Source organism: Lepidochelys kempii, chromosome 9 (genome assembly GCF_965140265.1).
Source record: "Lepidochelys kempii isolate rLepKem1 chromosome 9, rLepKem1.hap2, whole genome shotgun sequence".
Classification (NCBI taxonomy): Eukaryota; Metazoa; Chordata; order Testudines; family Cheloniidae; genus Lepidochelys; species Lepidochelys kempii.
The window spans coordinates 87537357-87559363 of record NC_133264.1 but is presented as its reverse complement, the minus strand read 5'-3'; the positions used below and the strand labels follow the sequence as shown (position 1 = coordinate 87559363).

At 40.8% G+C, this 22007-nt stretch overlaps 1 protein-coding gene across 18 annotated transcripts in view; it reads right to left on the bottom strand.

Moving 5' to 3' along the window:
- Positions 1-22007, bottom strand: part of TENM1 (teneurin transmembrane protein 1) — a 1403901-nt gene that overhangs the window by 141506 nt on the left and 1240388 nt on the right. For all 18 annotated transcript variants that reach the window (XM_073361279.1, XM_073361281.1, XM_073361273.1 and 15 more), the window contains 3 exons: positions 12019-12204; positions 10771-10794; positions 3443-3589 (listed from right to left, as the gene is read on the bottom strand). In XM_073361279.1, the coding sequence (XP_073217380.1) occupies positions 3443-3589; positions 10771-10794; positions 12019-12204 (357 nt within the window). The remainder of the gene's footprint in view (positions 1-3442; positions 3590-10770; positions 10795-12018; positions 12205-22007) is intronic.

Sequence of the window (22007 nt, the reverse complement as noted above, 5' to 3'; positions counted from 1 at the left end):
TTTGATCTCATACCAATTTAACACCAGTGTAATACTATTGACTTCAGTGGAACTCCTTCGGATTTATACCTGTGTAAGTGACAGCAGAATCAGGCCCTATGAATTTAGGATGGAAAAAGAAGTGATTTTAATGTGAAAAAAACTTCAATTTTTTTGTAAAAAGCAACTGATTGTGAAGTGAAACTAATGGCAGTTAGCCCAGCTGTAGCAACCAGGCAAATTAAGTATTTCTCTCCCCACTTATCTCTAATTTTAATTTCAATGGAGCTGTCCCCATATGTTACGCTATCATAAAAATAATTTTAAAATTTACAGTGAAATGATGTTAAGTATCTGCCTTAAACTGACAAATTCAAGGAGATTTAGAGTTAATGCTGCCAACACTCAATAACTCATTGTTACTGCAGAATATAAAGCAGGCAAAAACCACAGTATGAGGCAATTTATATAGAACCAGTTCACAGAGTGTATCAGAAAATGCTTTACATATATTGCAGGATAAACAGAGTTTTATGGACAGATTTAAAGGGAGAGAGCGTGAGTGAGTCAGTGGTTTGAAGAGCAGGGGAGAAAGTACCAGACAGATGGGAAAGTACACAGGCGATAGTGACCCTCACAGTGGAATGCTGTGTGAAGGGATACAGATTAGACTACACAGATTGGAAGAATAGTGATCTTATGGGTCATGGATGAAGGAGTGTCATGGGGTGAGCCTCTTCAACACACTCCCTTATGGCCCCCCTAATGGTCCTGCAGGTGTGTTGCACTCAGCATTCCCTGGGTCCTTTCACATAATTAACCTTTTGGGGGGTCTGGTTTATTTTCTCTCTAGAGGGCCACTCACTTATTTAGCAGCTCAAGTTCATGCTGAATATGGGTCCATTTAAAAGTCCTAGTCAGTTTCCTCCCCGCGTTCAGAAGGCCCCAGTCCTCCTGGAATTAGGTTGTATTTTGGACAATCCCTCTGTCCCTCTCCTTAAGACCGAAGTCCCCTACCTCTCCTCCTTGGAGCTGGAGTTGTACATTAGGCAAGCTGTAGAGCCTCAGACAGCTTCTACTCCAGCTGGCCCTTTTCCCAATCAGTCCTTCCACCTTTAGGCTGGGAGGTTTTTCCAGCAGACTTTCCTCTTCTGCTGTCTGCTGTGCTATGAGAGAGAAGGCAACGTATACATGGTCCCCCTGCTAAAGCTCATCCTTGTTTGTTGGGTGAGAGCGGAACCTTGCCCTGCCCACTCTGTAAGGCTCCTGATCTCAGGTCTTTAAAGAAACAGTGATGGGAGTTTCTGCCAAACACTTCTTATCCCAGGGCCATTTTCTCTTTACCCATACCTCGTAGGTCTTTCGCTCTATCAGATCTTTCCAAGTCTTAAGGGCCATGTCATGTGATAAGGTAGGTAGATCCCTAGGCACCAGTACTCTTAAAGGGGAAATAAAGTGAAAAAGAAAGGATGAAGGAGGGCAAATTGGAATAACAGGAGGACAATTCTGAATTGGATTCAGACATTAAGAGGGCAGTGCCAAAAGGTCATAGGGGTCCATATGGTACACAATCAAAATGAACACATAAAATGGATTAAAAACTGGCTGATAGATCTCAAAGTGTAACTGTGAATGGGGAAACATCACTGGGTAGGTCTGTTTCTAGTGTGGGTCCCACAGGAATTGGTTCTTGGCCCTATCTTATTTAACATTTTTTATCAACGACCTAGAAGAAAACATACAACCCTTACTGATACATCTGCAGATGACACAAGACTGGAGGAGAGGTAAATGATATAGAGGACAGGTCACTGATGCAAAACAACCTGGATGACTTGGTAAGCTGGACATAAGCAAATAATGTGCATTTCAATATTTCCAAATGTAAGGTCATATATCTAGGAACAAAGAATGAAGGCCATCCCTTCCAGGATGGGGGACTCTATCCTGGGAGGGAGTGACTCTGAGAAAGCTTTTGGGTCATGGTGGGTAATCAGCTGAATATGAGCTCGGAGTGTGATACTGTGGCCAAAAAAAAACCTAATGTGATTCTTGGATAAACAGGGGAATACTGAGTAGGAGTAAGAAGGTTATATTACCTCTGTATTTGGCACTGGTGCGACTGCTACTGGAATACTGTGTCCATTTTTGGTGTCCACAATTCAAAAAGGATGTTGAAAAATTGGAGAGGGTTCAGAGAAGAGCCATGAATAAAGTATTGGAAAACGTGACTTTAGTGAAAGACTCAAGGAGCTCTCTCTGTTTAAGTTATAAAAAATAAGGTTAAGGGGTGACAAGATCACTGTCTATAAGTACCCACATGCAGAACCGAATAGAGGAGATAACAGAGGGGTCTTCAATCTATTAGACTAAGATATAAAAGCACTAATGGCTGCAAGTTGAAGCTAGATAAATTCAGACTAGAAATAAGGTATATGTTTTTAACAATGAGGGTAATTAATGACTGGAAGAAGCTAATCTTCAAGGTTTAGCTTGGGTTGTGGTGTGGAAAACCCTTACATCAAGATTGGATATTTTTCTAAAAGATATATTCTAGTTTAAGCAGCTATTGGACTTAAAAATGAATTGTCCTATGGCCAGCGTTACACAGAACAGATGATCACAATGGTCCCTTCTAGCCTTAAAAATCTATGAATCCTTGGAGTGAAACAAGGGCCACAGTGGCTGGGAATACTTAATTGCAAATACACTGATCCAACAGGGGAAAATAGAGCAAGAGAGAGGCTGCTTTAACTATACATTGTTATGTTTTTATGTTTAGGTCACATGCTATATTTAAAAGTTACCTCTGGCTTAGAGATCCTCAGCATAGTTGCTACTGGTTTGCTCAGCACCATCTCAAAATTATGTGCCACAATTTTCTGTTATAACTGTGACTCTCTGTTAAAATTAAGAAACTAATTTGCTTAATAAGCGCATGTCTCAATGTATGATTTTATATTTTCTGAAGAATTTCTTTCATAATATTGATATTATGATAATGTATCAATGTATATTCTGTTAGTCACACAAAATGTTAGGACAGAATTTTAAATTTCATTTGTGTGTCTATTGTCAGTCTGACAACTACAGTTCTCATAAGGGATGTTTATAGGCAATGGAGTTATTTTAGGTTTTTTGGAAGGAAATAAAAGAATAACATAATTATTATGAAAAACATGGATTTTTTCAAGACACATCATGTACTATGATGATGGAGACCATATAAGCAGGAAGGTAGATTTCCTCCAGAGCTTACAATATAAAGGTCAGACCCTGCAACTACTCATTCATGGGAGTAATCCAACTGAAGTCAACAGGACTATTAACATGAGAAAGGGGTATAGCATTGAGCCTCTATGATAGAAAAGACAAACTCACATAAAGACAAGCTATAGGACAGCTGTTCAGGAAAATGAACTGCATAAGAACTAAAAAGTAAATAAAGGGGCATGTACAGTACCTCCATCATTATCCATATTATCCCCACACACCATTTCCATGACAACGTTACATCCTGTGCCACTCCATCCCACCTGACACACACAGTGCCATCCATTCTGATCAAGAGTGCATCTCCCATTTCCATAACACAGACCCGGGCAGCCATCTAGAGAAGAAAATGTAAAGAACAAGGCTTCATGCAGGAGTTTATTTAAAATTATAAATTGTTATACAACATTCTTTAAAATTACATAACAATATTTGCTACTTTCAAATGATATCACAGTTTGTCTACTTTGGACTCCAGTCACATTCTTGGACAAATATTCAACTCTGCTTGCCTAAAAAGCATGCCAAAGTTTTAAAGCCTTATTTTTTGGTGCCTAAAATCCTGTGGATGCAAAAACTCAGATGTGGATGCACTAATAGTATGTGTATTGAGTAATCAGAAGTCTAACTATCTGCTTTGCACATACAAAGAACTTCTATCTATCTTGGTTTTCATACTGAGTATCAATCGTGTGCTCATGACAGAGTTTTTATATGTAACCTTGACACAAAAGATGAGTTTGCAAAGTGTAGGTAAGTAATTTTAGGTGAGCAAATCTGGAAGCAGCAGCTGAAGATGTACTTCCAGATATTATAGGTGTGAAAACCCACATGAACCCAGCAGGGCTAGGGAAGCCTGTTTTGATTCATTCTGAAGTACTTTCCTAAGGAAGGAAAATGGGAGTTTTCATTGCAATGCCCCCTCCCACTTCCTTAAAACTCTCTTTCCAGATGGTATGATGGGATAACATGGTTTTGGTAATTAAATATTCATGGTAAATAGGCCCAATGGCCTGTGATGGGATATTCCTGACACAGGGAAGAAATGTAAGCAGCAGAATACGGACCCTGGACTTCAGGAAAGCAGACTTTGACTCCCTCAGGGAACTGATGGGTAGGATCCCCTGGGGGAATAACATGAGGGGGAAAGGAGTCCAGGAGAGCTGGCGGTATTTCAAAGAATCCCTATTGAAGTTACGGGGACAAACCATCCCGATGTGTCAAAAGAATAGTAAATATGGCAGGCGACCAGCTTGGCTTAACAGTGAAATCCTTGCGGATCTTAAACGTAAAAAAGAAGCTTACAAGAAGTGGAAGATTGGACATATGACCAGGGAAGAGTATAAAAATGTTGCTCGGGCATGTAGGAATGAAATCAGGAGGGCCAAATCGCACCTGGAGCTGCAGCTAGCAAGAGATGATAAGAGTAACAAGAAGGGTTTCTTCAGGTATGTTGGCAACAAGAAGAAAGCCAAGGAAAGTGTGGGCCCCTTACTGAATGAGGGAGGCAACCTAGTGACAGAGGATGTGGAAAAAGCTAATGTACTCAATGCTTTTTTTGCTTCTGTCTTCACGAACAAGGTCAGCTCCCAGACTGCTGCACTGGGCAACACAGCATGGGGAGTAGGTGGCCAGCTCTCTGTGGAGAAAGAAGTGGTTAGGGACTATTTAGAAAAGCTGGACATGCACAAGTCCATGGGGCCAGATGCGTTGCATCCAAGAGTGCTAAAGGACTTGGCGGCTGTGATTGCAGAGCCATTGGCCATTATCTTTGAAAACTCATGGCGATCGGGGGAAGTCCCAGAAGACTGGAAAAAGGCTAATGTAGTGCCCATCTTTAAAAAAGGGAAGGAGGAGGATCCTGGGAACTACAGGCCAGTCAGCATCCCCTCAGTCCCCGGAAAAATCATGGAGCAGGTCCTCAAGGAATCAATCCTGAAGCACTTACACGAGAGGAAAGTGATCAGGAACAGTCAGCATGGATTCACCAAGAGAAGGTGAATCTAATAGCCTTCTATGATGAGATTACTGGTTCTGTGGATGAAGGGAAAGCAGTGGATGTATTGTATCTTGACTTTAGCAAAGCTTTTGACACGGTCTCCCACAGTATTCTTGTCAGCAAGTTAAGGAAGTATGGGCTGGATGAATGCACTATAAGGTGGGTAGAAAGTTGGCTAGATTGTCGGGCTCAACGGGTAGTGATCAATGGCTCCATGTCTAGATGGCAGCTGGTATCAAGTGGAGTGCCCCAAGGGTCAGTTCTGGGGCCTGTTTTGTTCAATATCTTCATAAATGATCTGGAGGATGGTGTGGATTGTACTCTCAGCAAATGTGCGGATGATACTAAACTAGGAGGAGTGGTAGATACGGTTGCAGGTAGGGATAGGATAGAGAGGGACCTAGACAAATTGGAGGATTGGGCCAAAAGAAATCTGATGAGGTTCAATAAGGATAAGTGCAGGGTCCTGCACTTAGGACGGAAGAATCCAATGCACCGCTACAGAGTAGGGACCGAATGGCTAGGCAGCAGTTCTGCAGAAAAGGACCTAGGGGTGACAGTGGACGAGAAGCTGGATATGAGTCAACAGTGTGCCCTTGTTGCCAAGAAGCCCAATGGCATTTTGGGATGTAGAAGTAGGGGCATTGCTAGCAGATGGAGGGACGTGATCATTCCCCTTTATTCGACATTGGTGAGGCCTCATCTGGAGTACTGTGTCCAGTTTTGGGCCCCACACTACAAGAAGGATGTGGAAAAATTGGAGAGAGTCCAGCGAAGGGCAACAAAAATGATTAGGGGTCTGGAACACATGACTTATGAGGAAAGGCTGAGGGAACTGGGATTGTTAAGTCTGCAGAAGAGAAGAATGAGGGGGGATTTGATAGCTGCTTTCAACTATTTGAAAGGTGGTTCCAAAGAGGATGGCTCTAGACTGTTCTCAGTGGTAGCAGATGACAGAACAAGGAGTAATGGTCTCAAGTTGCAGTGGGGGAGATTTAGGTTGGATATTAGGAAAAGCTTTTTCACTAGGAGGGTGGTGAAACACTGGAATGCGTTGCCTAGGGAGGTGGTGGAATCTCCTTCCTTAGAAGTTTTTAAGGTCAGATTAAGGTCAGACTTGACAAAGCCCTGGCTGGGATGATTTAGTTGGGGGTTGGTCCTGCTTTGAGTTGGACTAGATGACCTCCTGAGGTCCCTTCCAACCCTGATATTCTATGATTCTATGATTGTATGATTAGATGAGGTGGGATCTGAGTTACCCAGGAAAGAATTTTCTGTAGTATCTGGCTGGTGAATCTTGCCCATCTGCTCAGGGTTTAGCTGATCGCCATATTTGGGGTCGGGAAGGAATTTTCCTCCAGGGCAGATTGGAAGAGGCCATGGAGGTTTTTTGCCTTCCTCTGTAGCATGGGGCACGGGTCACTTGCTGGAGGATTCTCTGCTCCTTGAAGTCTTTAAACCATGATTTGAGGACTTCAAGAGCTCAGACATAGGTGAGAGGTTTTTCGCAGGAGTGCTGGGTGAAATTCTGTGACCTGCGTTGTGCAGAATGTCAGATTAGATGATCATAATGGTCCCTTCTGACCTAAATATCCATGAATCTATGAATCTATAAATAAGACAAACACTTGCCCTTTGGTGGCTATGGGAAATGTTTTGATTTCTTTCTGTAAATTATGAAACTAGATCTAAAATGGATCAATTGCATCATCCCCAGGGTTTGCAAACTCTGAATTAACAATAATTTCAGCATTTTCAACTAGGTTCCTTGCTCGGTGTGACAGAGAGATAGTATCTTGGATGTGCCCACTAATGTCCATCTGCTTGTATAGTTTGGTGCCAGTACATATTTTTGTCAGATTTTTACCTTACCACACAGGGAGCCAAAGGACAGTGGATGGCGCTTAGCAATCAATTTAACACTACAAGTGGCATCCCTTTCTAAACGAGTGCTTTCTCTTTGCCAGAATGGACTCTCATGAATTCAATGCTCTTTATCTGAAAGTGTGTGTTGACACTTCTGCACTATCAAAAGGAAAAGATTTGATTCCAAGAGGAAGGAAGACTCAGTCTGCAGGGGTTTCTGGCAGCCGCTAAAGGAGATATTGGAAAAAGTGTTTGGAACTGCCAGCCAAAGAGACAGAGCCTAAATACCAGCGGTCCATCTAGAGACACAAAATGGATGAGGTAATACCTTTTATTGGTCCAAATTCTGTACTGGCCCATCTAATCCAGTGTTCTGGTCAGAGTGGCCAGTAGCATGTGCTTCAGAGAAAGGTGCATTACAGAACAGCCTGCACACAGAGAATGTTTTTTCCTAACTCCCAAAAGACAGAGGGTAGTTTCTTTCAAGGATCCTTGTGTTTTGCTTTTTTAATCCTTACTTGTATAGCTCTGGATAGTTCTTGTTATCCACATAAATTATACATGACACCATGGCTCCAAGATCTGCATCAGTTGCCTACAGGTCTCCTGGTAGAGTTTAAATTGTTACTTACATCCTATAGGCCTTTCATTTCCTAGCATCTGCCTACCTGAAGTATCACCTCTCCCCCCAAGACATGTTGCCATCAGCAGGGAGACTTGAGCTATATCCCCCCATCATTATAAAATAGAGAGGGTCTGCTGGTAAGGTGTGGTCTATAAGGGCCTTGGGACTCTAGGTCCCTCATTGGTCTGAAATAGCTTGATCTTGACGATCTTCCAGTACACTATCAAAGCCATTTATTTCATAGATTTTTTTTTTGAAAGTTGAGGGTATGTTCCCGAGGAGATTAAAGGGGCTGTTTTCCTGTTTAGATTTATTGGCCAGCTGAGTTAATTCATTATTGGTATATTTTATGATTATATTTTGCTGTGGGTGGTTGTCCTTTATGAATGTAAGTCCAGTGGTGAGCTGGAGCCGGTTTGCACCCATTTGCTAGAACCGGTTGTTAAATTTTGAAGCCCTTTTAGAACCAGTTGTGCCTCGAGGGACAACCGGTTCTAAAAGGGCTTCAAAATTTAACAGCCGGCCAAAAGTGGCGCCTTAGGCGCCAACTCCATGGGTGCTCCGGGGCTGGAACACCCATGAGGAGAATTTGATGGGTGCAGAGCACCCACCGGCAGCTCCCTGCCCTGGCCCCAGCTCACCTCCGCTCCGCCTCCTCCCCTGAACGCACCGCCCCGCTCTGCTTCTCTGCCCCCCCCCCCCCCCCGGCTTCCTGCGAATCAGCTGTTCGCACGGGAAGCCGGGGGGCTGAGAAGCAGGTGGCAGCTTCACGCTCAGGCCTAGGGAGGCCGAGGCGGAGCGGACGTGAGCTGGGGCAGGGGGGCATGAGGAGGGCCACCCGCACTGCAGCAAGTAACCGGGGGGGGGGGGCGCACAGGGGAACCGCTCCCCGCCCCAGCTCACCTCCGCCTCCCTGGGCCCGGGTGCGAAGCCGCCACTTGCTTCTCAGCCCTCCCAGGCTTCCTGTGCGAACAGCTGATTTGGAGAAGCAGAGGGGGGCGGTGCAATCAGGGGAGGAGGCGGAGCGGAAGTGAGGTTAGCTGTGGCCGGGCATGGGGCGGGGAGCTGCCTGTGGGTGCTCTGCACCCACTAAGTTTTCCCCATGGGTGCTCCAGGCCTAAGGCACCACTTTTGATGTGATCAGTGGGGGGAGCAGCCGCTCTCCCTGCTCCCCCCTTAGCTATGCTACCCCACCCCTAGGAGCCAGAGGGACCTGCCGGATGCTTCCTGGGAGCTGCCCCAGGTAAGCACCGCCGGGACTCCCCACCTCGCCCCCTGGCAGGTCCCTCTGGCTCTTAGGGGCAGGGTGGGCACCCACTACGGTGGCCCACAAGACCCTCCTGCCCAGTTCTGGGGCCAGTCAGGAGACAGGGGAGGAGGGTGGATGGGGCAGGGGTTGGGGGGGGCATCAAGAAACACAGGGCGGTGGATGGGGCAGGGGTTGGGGGGCATCAAGAAACACAGGGCGTTGGATGGGGCAGGAGTCCCCAGAGGGCTGGGGTGGGCCACGGGGCGAGGAGGGAACCAGTTGTTAAGATTTTGGCAGCTCATTCACTGTGTAAGTCTAGTAATTCTCAGGTAACCTAGGGATTTTTGTATGACATTTTTATTGTTATTCAATTCTGAAGCGATAAAATAATAAATACATAAATAAGTGCCCAATCCTTTTTGGAATCCTGCTTCATCTGATATCTCTGCTGAGAGCCATCTTCCCAGGGGACAGTAGAAACAAAAACAACGAGGAGTACTAGTGGCACCTTAGAGACTAGCAAATTTATTTGGGCATAAGCTTTCATGGGCTAAAACCCACATCATCAGATGCATGGAGTGGAAAATACAGTAGGAAGATATGTATAACAGTACATGAGAAGATGGGAGTTGCCTTACCAAGTGAGGGGTCGAGACAATTCAATTAAAATGGGCTATTATCAACAGGATGAAAAATCACTTTTGTAGTGGTAATCAGGGTGGCTCATTTCAAACAGTTGACAAGTGTGAGTAACAGTAGGGGGAAATTTTTTAGTTCTTGTATTGACTCACCCACTCCCAGTCTTTATTCAGGTCTCATTTGATGGTGTCCAGTTTGCAAATTAATTCCAGTTCTGCAGTTTCTCGTTGGGACAGTGTGATTTCTTACACAACAGTGTGGCTAGGACTGAGAGATTGCTTCCAAACCATGAAAGACATAGACATGTAGGGCCAGAAACAAGCCATAGGCCCTGCAGAGCAAATTTATGTCAAAGGACATGCACAGGGTGCAAATCTATACAGAATTTGGCTCTTTGGGTCTGGAATGGTTTAATCAACTATATCATCTGTAGCCCAGATAGCGTTTTCTGCCAAAGGGCAAACACACAAATTGCTCAAAGCAGCAACCAATGCGGGTGTGAGGTAGAGCAAATATTTATAAATCCCTCTGAATCTCAAAACCTCACATGGTACTGTACAATGCCAGGTTTTAAAACATGTGTTGTTTTACATTTCTCCCCCACCTCCAAAGTCTTAGAGAAGCATATTTCCTTCACAAATGAAACCTACTCTCTAGCTGCAGATGATAAAAATATGGAAATGTTGTTCTAATAGAAGGAAGGATTGACACAAATTATTCTGGTAATACCAAGTCCTCAGTGCTGTCATCACTCCGTGAATGGAAACCATGAGCAGAAATCTGACTCGCCTCACGTAGCATATTACATATATATGGAAATTGGTAACCAAATGTGAAAGCCACATTCCAGTCATGCTTACTTTAGACACCTCTGCTTCTGATGAAATATTGAGACAATATAAAGAGCTAAGAATGCAGAATGTACTGATATTTTGTTTGACAAACGAGACTTCTCTGTAAATAGATACCTACCTATCCAGTCATCCATTTGATCGTATTGTATCCATTTGATCGTATATTGTATCTTAACAGTACAGGAAATGGGAGGCTCAAAAGGGAACAAGTCACCCAAATACCCCCATTCCCAACACTTTTATACCCTTTCATTATTCCTTTGCAATGCTGATATGAAAAGCTTACCTCGCACAGCATCCAAGTAGTGAGCTTAAAAAAGAAAAAACAAAACTGTGATAGATTGAATTTCAAACACAGAAACCATTTGCTAATAGTTTACCATACTTTGGTTAAGATAAAGTGCTTCTCTCTTATTTTAATCAGGTCTATTCCTACCACTTTGAATAAAACAAATAGCTGATTTTGTTATCCAGGATGTCAGAAAGGACTCATATAGCAACAAACAATAATTGCAGCTACGTGTGTGTTCTTCAGTTATTGTTTTTTTAATATTATGGGCACTACCATGTGTAATGCAGGCTGTGCCTTCTACTTAATTCACTCATTGCTTAGTTATCTTCCTTTTAAAACCAAAACTAAATCTCTTGAACAAAATCATTTTTTACTAACAATAAAGAAAATTACCTTTATTTTTTATCAATTTTACTCCCTATAAGCAGGTATTATAAGGTAATTGAATCACTGGCTATAGAATTTAGCCATTTAATTAAATGAGGAAGGGCCAAATTTTCAAAATACAGAAAAGAAAAAAGATAAGCGCAGTATTTGCAAAGCCTGAAAATTTGGACTATCTACCTCTCAAAATTAGGTATCCTGGTCTCTTACATGCAATTAAAATGTTTAAGAATAAGAATGCTCTGGGAAAACAGTAATGACATTTTGGCAAGAAACACTATTAAGCTTTGTAAAAATGTGTCACATTTTATTAAAATATAACAATTAACATTTGTACAGCTGAGTAGTGACTTCTGAAAAGACCCATAAACTTTACCTTCTTATTAACAATATTGCAGTTGTCGGCTACTGTAAAACCATCTCTTGTGACAAGCAAAATATTTAAATCCTATGATGGGAAGGCAGCAGATTTAGAATTATTTAAGCTGCCTGCTAGTTTCAGCCTCTCACAACTTTTATTAATAATTTTTAAGTATTTTTTTTATGATTCTCAGTACCTATAGGAATGTAGCTCAGCTGTGCATTAGAATGTAACCTATAGAACTTTGATTGGATACGTCCAACTATTACATCAGTATTGCTGCATGTAAAGCAAAAGCTGCACTGACCAGTCTGTGGGACAAATATGATTATGGTGTAAGTGTGTGCCAATCCATCAAAGTCAGTGGAGAGGCATCTCTGTACTCCAGGCCTGAATTTGGCTCTCTAATTTTTCCAAAAGATCTTCAAGTTGATGGCTGCAGCAGATCTTCCTATTAGCTAGTCAGCCTTTAAAAAAAACAACATATAAAATCTTACCAATGGTGCAATGATCCCCTTCCCATCCAGGGCTGCACTCACACTTCCCATCTTTGCACTGGCCATGTTCAGCACAGTGAGCGTGGCATGTACGTTCCTCACAGCTTGGTCCTACCCAGCCTTCTTCACATTGGCATATTCCTCTTGAACAAACCCCATGGCTGCCACAGTCCATAGTGCATAATTCTATATAGGATTCAAAGAATACATACTTTTAGATGGTAATATCATGTTCTGTTATGGACTATGCATGATAATACATACAGACATCGATCATCAAGAGTGATTAAATGAAGGACTTTTATCATGAAATACAGGTTGCAACCACATGAACTACTCCTTCGTTAGCAGCAAGTAAGTAGCAAGCCTTATATTTGTTAGGGCCAGCCACTAATTGCATGCCATAGGGCCCTGATCCAAAGCCCACTGAAACCAATGATAAGACTTCCATTTACTTGGGTGCATTTTGGATCAAGCCCTAAGCCAGTGTATCACACATCCATTCCTGATTCTCATAGGTGTTTCCAGAAATCTAGGATACAGTTTTTATTTAAACAGTTTGAAAAGTACAGGGTCCAGGTGGATTGAGTTAAAAGACAAAGTGTGACTAATTTATTACAGCAAAGTGATCACTGAGATATTAATCAGTTTGTACCAATGGTAATGGCCTTCACTTATGGCAATAAAAGCCAACGCGCTAATACACAGAAAGGAAATAACACATGTCAAACAGCAAGCAACCCACAGCCCTGGAAAAATACAGTATTACTCATATATAGGCCCCTCATCACAGGAATATGTCCCAAATTCTGCAATGGTTTTCAAGGTCTGTGTTTAAAAAGCTTTGCTCTTGCCCATCAACGGCTGGCTGATCAAAGTATAAAAACTATTTCATGGTGACAAGATCAGTTCTTGCAAGTCATTTCTATTCACAGTAAATTTTTCTGCATGGATAGGGCACTAGTGAAACTCCATTCATAGTGAAGGAGAATTAAAAGTCCTGAATTGTTTCAATAAATCACAATATGCCAGTTGCAATTCTACCTCCACTTAGAGTGAAGTTGTTCTGTGAAAAGAATGGTTTCATTATAAGAGGGCTCAATATAGTTTAAATTTATTTAAAATAATTAGTTTCAGCAGACAGAATTTGCTTGTTATTCTGCAATTAACCTGCCAGAGGAATGTTTCCTCCTCCTTCTCAGAAGCTAGTTGATAGCACTATAAGTATAAGCCAGAATAACCATGTCTATTCTGATTTAAAACGGGATTTAAAACGTGTAACACACCAAATGGTGGAAAGATTTTCCCCTGACAGGTTTTAAAGAATGATAATTTCTTACTCTGAACTATTGTATATAAACATTCCCCCTTGAATGTCTATAATGGCAAAAAGTGACACTCTATATGAATTTTTTTTAAAAGTACATATTTAAATTCTTTATCAATTTCAATCTTTCAACAGAAAGAAAGAAGTAATAAAAACCAAACCCCCATGCAATAACATTACAGATGTTGACAGCTGTGTGATTTACAACATATGTATAGGAATGTCATTTTTAATGTTTTAGGGTCAGGAACAGTTTTATTCAGCAATACCTTTTAAAAACATTCTATGTAGATAACTATATATAAAACTATATATAAACCTTATAGGCTACAAAAATGACAAAATTATGCTAAAATACAAATATATTTCCTTGGGGAATATATTGCAAGTGAGCATGAAAAAATACAGACAGACTTTAAAGTTTTGTTGAAATAATTTAGTATTACTGAGTGCCTTTAGCATGTTGCAATGCACAACACTTGCATAAATTAAATCTGGATAAAGTTCAGCATTTCTCTTTTGCTTACCTAAAGAAGAACAATTTTATTCAACAGACCCTTCAGTTGTCTCCCAGAAAGTGTTATGTCCACAAAATTTACTATTTTGGGTAAATTCTTCCAGTGCAGTAAATTACACCCATCCACTTAGCTGGAGAGTACAGGCCAGCTCCTTAGCTGGTATAAATTAGCATAGCTGCATTGACTTCAACAGAACTATGCTAATTTATACCAGTCGAGGATCTGGCTCAGGTTAATTACACCAGATGAGGATATCTGTAATTAGACAGGCCCAAATCCTGCATTGTTGCTGCTTTTCACATATTAACATAGCCAGGCACAGAAGGATCAGCCAGGTGTAGAGAGATGATCTGATAATATAATGCCAGTGTGGTGACACCTACATCACCCCCAGCCATTGTCAGCATAGCAGATGCAACAGGGTTGGAGAATCCACACTGTTCAAGTAGACCAGAAATATGGCAAAACTAGTTCTCATGTAACAAATTGCAGTCAATAAAATCAGCCTTGTGAGTAAAAGATGTGGTCTGGATGGCCCAGATATTGTTATTGTTTTATCTCAACATTACCAATCTAAATCTAGCTCACCAAATAAAATGACTGCCATTTACTGGCTTGGATGACATAAGCAGAACAGATTGAAAATGGAAACAAAAACGCATACTTGTGAAAAACTTCAAAAATACTAAGTCATGTTCTTCATTCCAAATGCTGTGAAATAACCTGGATAAAAAGCCCAGGCTCTGTGTGCTCTCTCTGTTTCCCTCTTCTCCTGTACCAGCAGCTCTTTGTACTCCCATTGCCTGCCTCCCTCCATTCCAGCATCCCACATTCTGCCCCCCATGCCAGGGGTTCTGTGTGCCCCCTCATTCTCCTCTAATCCTCGTGCCCCTAATCAGATGCCAGTGGCACCATGTGTCCCCCATATCCATTTCAAGTTTTCAGATTTTCACCAAATTCAATAGGGTTCTGGGCACTGATGCCTAGAATATTTCCTGAAATTTTGGAACAGATCGGATGCAGAGTTCAAAAGTTATTGCATTGCACTGAGACAGAGAAATGCCATCAAATTGAGTGTAGGGCCTCCCTTTGGTCAACAGTTCTAGACCAGTGATCTCTTCATATGCTTTCCAAAGTCAAAGGAAAATTCGAAAACAATTCCTGCCATGAACTAATGAACCAGTGGCTGCGCTGGAGAACGGACACTGTTTTCCTTTGAAAGCTAATGGTGAACTTCAACAACATTTCTCTGATAATAAGGCTGCAAAGCGGAGAAGATACTTTGTTCAGTTGCCTCCTCTTGCTCAACCACTTGACACATCAGCACTCTGTGGGCAGAGTCTGAACTCTCAGGTTTCCATCATTGTTTCAATTAGTTAATACTAAGCTCCTAAAAATGCTGTTTAAGAGGACACTGGAGAGGGATTCTTCAGGTTGGGAGATCCAAGTACAGTTCTCATGACTCTTCATAGATTTCTGTTCTCAGGCAAGGCACGAGAAATCAAATCTAATGACCATCCTAACTACAGCAAAATAGCACAAGCACACAGAAGGTTTCCGTTTAAAACCAGGAGCTCACCTAATAAATATGACTAAGCATGTGCTTTCAGTTCAAGCTACCGTGTTTTGAATATCCAAACACACAACAAACTCTTTAGTTCTTCTTGGAGAAAAACATATGCATAAAATCCCCCAAACTGGGAGAAACAATAGCTGACTACATTTCTGTTTGTCCTGGCATATCATGTTCGCATAGGAAGTTAAACAAAAGAATACTCCACAGTGGATGGTACTGAGATACTATAGTGATGAGCAGAATATAAAACCCCAAAATAGGTAGATGGTCCCAAACAATTCTGTCCATAAATGTCACATCATAAAAAAGCTCAAAGATCATGTAATTGCTATACTGGACCCTTTGTTAAATTATGTCTGTTCTTTCTTCCACAACACTGGATGCTTTAAGAGCTCAGAACCATCCCGGATGAGCATGTCCTTAATTCTGAATGTTCATTAATTTTGTTAGAAGACATCATATACAGTCTGAAGCATTATTGGTAGATATCCTTGAAAAGGAGACAAATCTGTTGATCATTCTGGGGCTAATCTAAAAAGCATTAAAAATTCACTTCATATTCTTTATTTTAATTATCTAAGTCAACAATGAGTTCACTTAACTGTGTTTTATAATAAGTTTCTAATTGCATAATAGGAAAAAGAAAATTAAAGCTAAATATTTTATAAATTCTAATGATAAGATTTCTATGTTATTTCAACACACTATAGGAATAACTCAGCTAGAATATTATGTTAAAATATAAAAATATATGTAAACAAAAGTTTTCATATAATCTTAAAATAAAAAACTCTTTCATTTTACTTTCCCCACATATTTAAATGATGAACCTTGTGCTACAGATATTCTAAACTCTTAAGTGTCATATTCATAACTTGGAAATCCATTTATTAAAAAATGGATTTCCATAAAGATTAGAAATTAATCTAACCCGACTTTTACCCAATATGCTTAACTGCTGGAGGCTATGAAAATTCACCTATCTGGGCCTAATAAAGAAAGTTTTTTTTCAATTTAAATATACATTGCATTTAATAAGCTTGCATAATAATTTCAACAATATTCCTGAGCTTTTTAAATTAGCTACCTGCTGTGTCCTGGAGACAATCCTGTTCTAGCTTTCATTTTTTCAGCAACTGATTTTATTAATATAATTTTTTCTCCCACAAAAGTTTAAAAACTTAAATTGCAAGTTTCAAAAGTGACGGAGCTGTTTCTGAATGACACCAAATGGTTGCATTGTCTGCACTAGAAAAGGTTCCAGTTCCCCAAATGAAATGAGTTATATTGGCAAAAGGACTTTTTGCTGGTATAACTATGGATACACGGGGGCTTTTGCTGGAATAGTTGTGTCAGTTAGGTTGTGATGGAAACACAAGGACTTCCTTTTATACTTCATAAATCATCCAACGTTTTTACAGACCTTCTCTCTCTTTCTCCCCCATCGTTTTCTTTCTGTCGCTTTGTTTTCTTGATTTATTCTGATTATTTGGGCTGAATTTAATTTTTCTTATTCCCCCATGGCCTACAATTGTCTTAAAATATTGTCTCATAGCTAGGAAACACCCTGCTATGGTGTTTACCATGGGGTGAAAGATTAGACTTAAACTGTTTTTAGGCCAGATTCTCCTTTGAATCATTGTCTTCAATGCAGCTTTGCTGATTTAACATGAGCTGAGGAGCTAGCCCTGTATGTGAAATGTTTTATGAATTTAAGATATCATATATAATAGTCCAGCTTTGCTGCTGAAGGTCAAATGGGTATAAGTAGACCCAAGACTCTAATTGGACCGTTAACCCTCATGAGACCAACTGCCTGAATGGATGGCCAAGAGGAAGAGGAATGGGAATCAAGGAACCTGACTAATACCCAGTTTCCTCTCTCTCTTCTGTGTTGTCTGTTTGTTAGATTTGTCCCAGAAATAATTACTGCAAGTGTGATTAATGGTGGATTTACTGGAAACTGCAAAATGTTGGATGCTTCTGCTTTTAATTGTGCCTAGTGAATACAGACAATTTTCATGTCATTGCTCATGTTAAGGAATGCCTTACTCGATGAGCAGGCCCATTGGTTTCTAAAGGGTTACTCATGGCATAGGATACTCCTCAGTGAGGTAAGGCTGTCAAAGAATTAAGGTGTCAACATCAAAGTATGCACTGAAAACCATTATTCAGATACTTATTCAGTACAATATAGCCCATCAGCACAACATGACCACCTATCCTGCCCATATAGCAGAGCCCACACTGCCCCAAACAATCAGTTTCACTTTAAATTTAAACTGTTAGCTCTTTGCTTTTAAACTTAATGCAGAGAAAATATTTGTGACGTATCATTTCTCAGACTTCCAAGTTACATTTCTTATGTTTGTACCTGCCATGAGGCATTACCATCCAGCATGCCCCCTTGCAGCCATTCATGGCTCTGTAGGTATATTGCAGTCAGGGACCCCTCAGGTTCTTTCAGTCAATTACTCAGACTAAATTGGTTCAAGACATGTATCCCTCATGAGGTCTGATTTATTAACTCCTTCCATCTAGTGTAACTCACTTTGGTTAGTTGCCCTAGATCACTCCAGTCTGGGTGTACAGAAGAGTCCTAGTCACCTCTTTCAAAACAGGTGTCCTCAGCTCTTCTCCTTGAAGCTGGGCTGTAAATTAGCTAGTCTCTCTGTCTCTTCTTAAGCCAGGAGTCCCCTGATTGTTCTGGAACCTTTCCCTTACCCAGGGAAAAGGGACCTACTTAGCCTGGGGCTAATATATCCGCCTTCTATTACTCTCCTATAGCCATCTGGCCCGACCCTGTCACAACGGGTAAACATTAATTTCACCAAATGCACACAAACCATGAAAAAATATTTCCATCAATACTAACTGAAATTTACAAATAAGCAAAATAAGAAAAATGCTGCTAGAGAACTTATTAAAGTTTGATTTACTCTGTGTACTTTGACATGTGATACTGGCGATTTGTGTTTAATGGTTATAAAGTTTTAACATTTTGAATCCCAATGTCTACTGTCACTAAGGTGCCACAAGTACTCCTTTTCTTTTTGCGAATACAGACTAACACGGCTGTTACTCTGAAACCTGTCACAAAATAGGTATTGTCTGCCTCCCATTGTCTGAGCCCCTCATAAATTTCCCACAACTGTGAAAATTTCTATTGATACAAATAAAAACATGCTGAAAAGTAAACATCAATATTATCCATCAAAATTATATTAAAAAAAACCTAATTCTACCAATCCTAGTTTTAAATTAGCCAGCTGCAAGATTTTAGCCCACTTCTGCCTCAGCTGGCTTCTTTCCCCGCAATTAGACCTCAGAGGGTTCAGCAAACCAGTGTTCTCCTGCTGGTGTCTGCCCTGCTATAAGGGAGGGAGCAGCATTTATGCTGACCCCAATCCCGTTTATTCCCAATTTGTTGGGTAAGAGGGGAGCATTACTTCACCTTCTCTGCAAGGCTCCTGGCCCCAGGCCCTTAAAGACACAGGGATGAGATTTCCTCCCAAGCACTACTTATATCTGGAACACTTCCTCTTTATCAATATCTTCTAGATCCGTATGTGTGTGTGCATCTATATCCGTATCAGACCTTTCACAAGCTTAATGGGCCACTCCACATGATGGGGTTGGGCTGACCACTAGGCACCACTATCCTGAAAGGAGGCAGACTACCCCATCATAGTCCCACAGCCCAAACCACATAAAATAAAAATAACATTGGAACTAAGTTGCTGTATCTTTTTATGCGTTACTCATAATAATGTCTCCCCATTACTGGAGTAACTATTAATTGCTTTCTGGAAATAATCCTGCCCCATCTCAATGGATACATTTCTGATGCATTAAGTACTCAAAAAAAAGATTTTATGATTTCCAGTAGCAATGCTGCCGTCAACAATCTCAGTGGCTAGTGTAGGGTATTATAGGATATAGTCTGCTCACTTTATAAAATATCTGCATGTAAGTGGATTTTTAAAATTTTAATACAGTTACTCATAATGCTAGACTAATTTGGAAAATATCTTTCACAAACTTGGAGCCTTAATTTTCTTGACAATCAATTTGTGTAAGAAAATAATCACTGGACAGACAAAGAAGTCAGCAGAGACTGATACAATACCCCCCACCATTTGATGTTTTCAATCACATTTTTCTGTCCAGTTTTATTTCTCATCTGTGGAATATTTTCTTCCTGATCCAAATCCAATTTGTATAAAAAAACCCAACCTGTATTGATTTTTCACAGTTCAAAAATCTAATCAATGCAACTTTATGAATCTGGACTGGCAATGGTAAACATACCAATAGATATTTCATTTCATGGAACCAAAGCTCTGGAAATTGATACTACTGAGAAGGATTAACGCATTCACCAGTGGGCATAGCTTTGTTTACTAAGCTATGATATTGGTGTAAAACAGAAATACAATTATGCTGTGTCTGACTCACAAGGGATTTTACCAACAGAATTTGTCTCTTCTTTTTTAGATCTAGAGATGATACAGGTTGACAGGTCAGATAAGACTTGTGGGAAATGTTTTAAAATAAATGAACAGAAGTGTAATCTAATAGCAAGGAAGATTACACTGACATGGGGTGAGGGGGGAAACCCCATTGTGCTCTGTCCAGACTGTTTTATATTGGGCTTCTCAAGTAAATGTATGTGAGGTTTCTGTGTCAAATACTGTCCTTTTTCATAGTTATCTCAATTACTTTGTTTCAGCCTTACACGCTGTAAGCAGAGCAGCTACAGAGTGGTCACTAGAGATTCATGCTCTGGCTAACAAGCTCTGTAAACTGCTTCTCAATAATCTGGGAACAACAGGAGGGAATTTCTTTCAGTGCATATTATTTTCTATGTATGGCTCATTCAATCAGAGTACTAGAGAGGAAGCAGTGCAAAAAAGTGAATTTTGAGCCAGTAATGAGTGGGATAGAAGAACTGTTACAGAAACACAAAGACAAGGCTGCATGGAGAAATTCACTGGTAGAAGGAAAATGCAATACAGGGTTCCTCAGGTGTGAGGCCCACAGATGCAAGATTGAAGCCAGAAGCCAGGTAGACATGAGAGTTGGGGAAAGAAGTGAAACCACTGAGTCAGTGCTGTATCATGAAATGCAAATGGGAATCAGTGAAAGACATTATAGACAGTAAAGTTAGTGAGAAATGTGTCCAAGGAGGCCTTGGAAGTTGACCATTAGAAAAAAATAAAATAGGCAAAGAGCTCATTCATTAGGTAAGTTTGGTAAAGCTGACAGAGATGGGCTTAACTGCTTCTTTAAAGCCTGAGAACTGCCATTTCTGGGAACAGAAGCCTGTGTGACTGGATCAGGAATTTTCCGCAGTTAAGCACAAAATGGTTTATGGATAATTTGAGAATAGGACAATTATTATTATTATTATTATTGAAAAAGGCTAAATTCAGAGACTACATGATTCCCAATGAATTATTTAATCAGTTCTACCCTTAATATTAAATTAAGAAGAAACACGATTTTAAAGTGCTGTTTATATATAGTAGATAACAACTGCAATTCACTCAATTCACCTTAGAATATGGCTTACTAAGAAAAATGACTATGTAAACATTTAATTGACCCAGTGGATGTGCTCTCTGTGTGCAACCTTCAGAGATTTATCTGACTGTAGAAACAAAAATACATTTCTACTGCTGTTTACTTCTGCTACCCCTGCAAAGCCAACATTGCTGAGAGGGAGGGCACTATTCCTTATCATACATAATTGAGATAATTATTTAGTAACTTAAATTCAAATGCAACTGTGCAAACCCAAAGGCAGCTCCAGACCTGCATATGTGCAACTGATGGCTAAGTTTGGATGGGAGATGATGCTGAGAAGTAAAGGACACAGTGGGTATATCTACACTGCACTCTAAGCCTGGACTCTGGCTCAAGAAAAACCCAACAAATCAGTACTCAGGACATCGGCTCTAGGATTCTGGTGCGGGGTTTGTCAGAGCCCAAATCTTGCCATGACTCAGGTGAAAGCCCTGTCATTTTGCAGCAAGGATGCAACTGATGCTGCAGATTCATGCCAGAAGGTCTGTGTAGTGCCGCACAGACGTATTAACACACTGTGAGATGGGTTCAGGAATTGTAAACCCAGGTTTACAATGTAGAGTGGACACTCAAGCACAGGCTTGGAAACAGAGTCCACAAGCCTGGGTCCCAGAGACCTGGGCTTAATGTGCAGTGTAGACATACCCACTGTGACTTTCAGAGCCTAAGTTGAGAAATCTGGGCTGGCAGTTTAAAAAAAAAGGTCTCTTGTTTTACTTGAAAATGGAGCTAATTTAATACGGAAACAAAGGGACGATGTCCAGGGTATCCACATTGCTACGTTAGAGTCATTTTTTAGGGAAGAACTAACTTTGCTTTAACAAGCTAGCAACCCTATGATCTCCTGAAATGTATTATTTGTATCTCAGCAAAGACATAAAGTATATGTGAACACACTTCTGAAACAGCCAAAGCTTATGACTGGGTACAACGCTCCATCAGTCTCCCACCTGATTAAAAAACTTGCACCCTTCTCTTC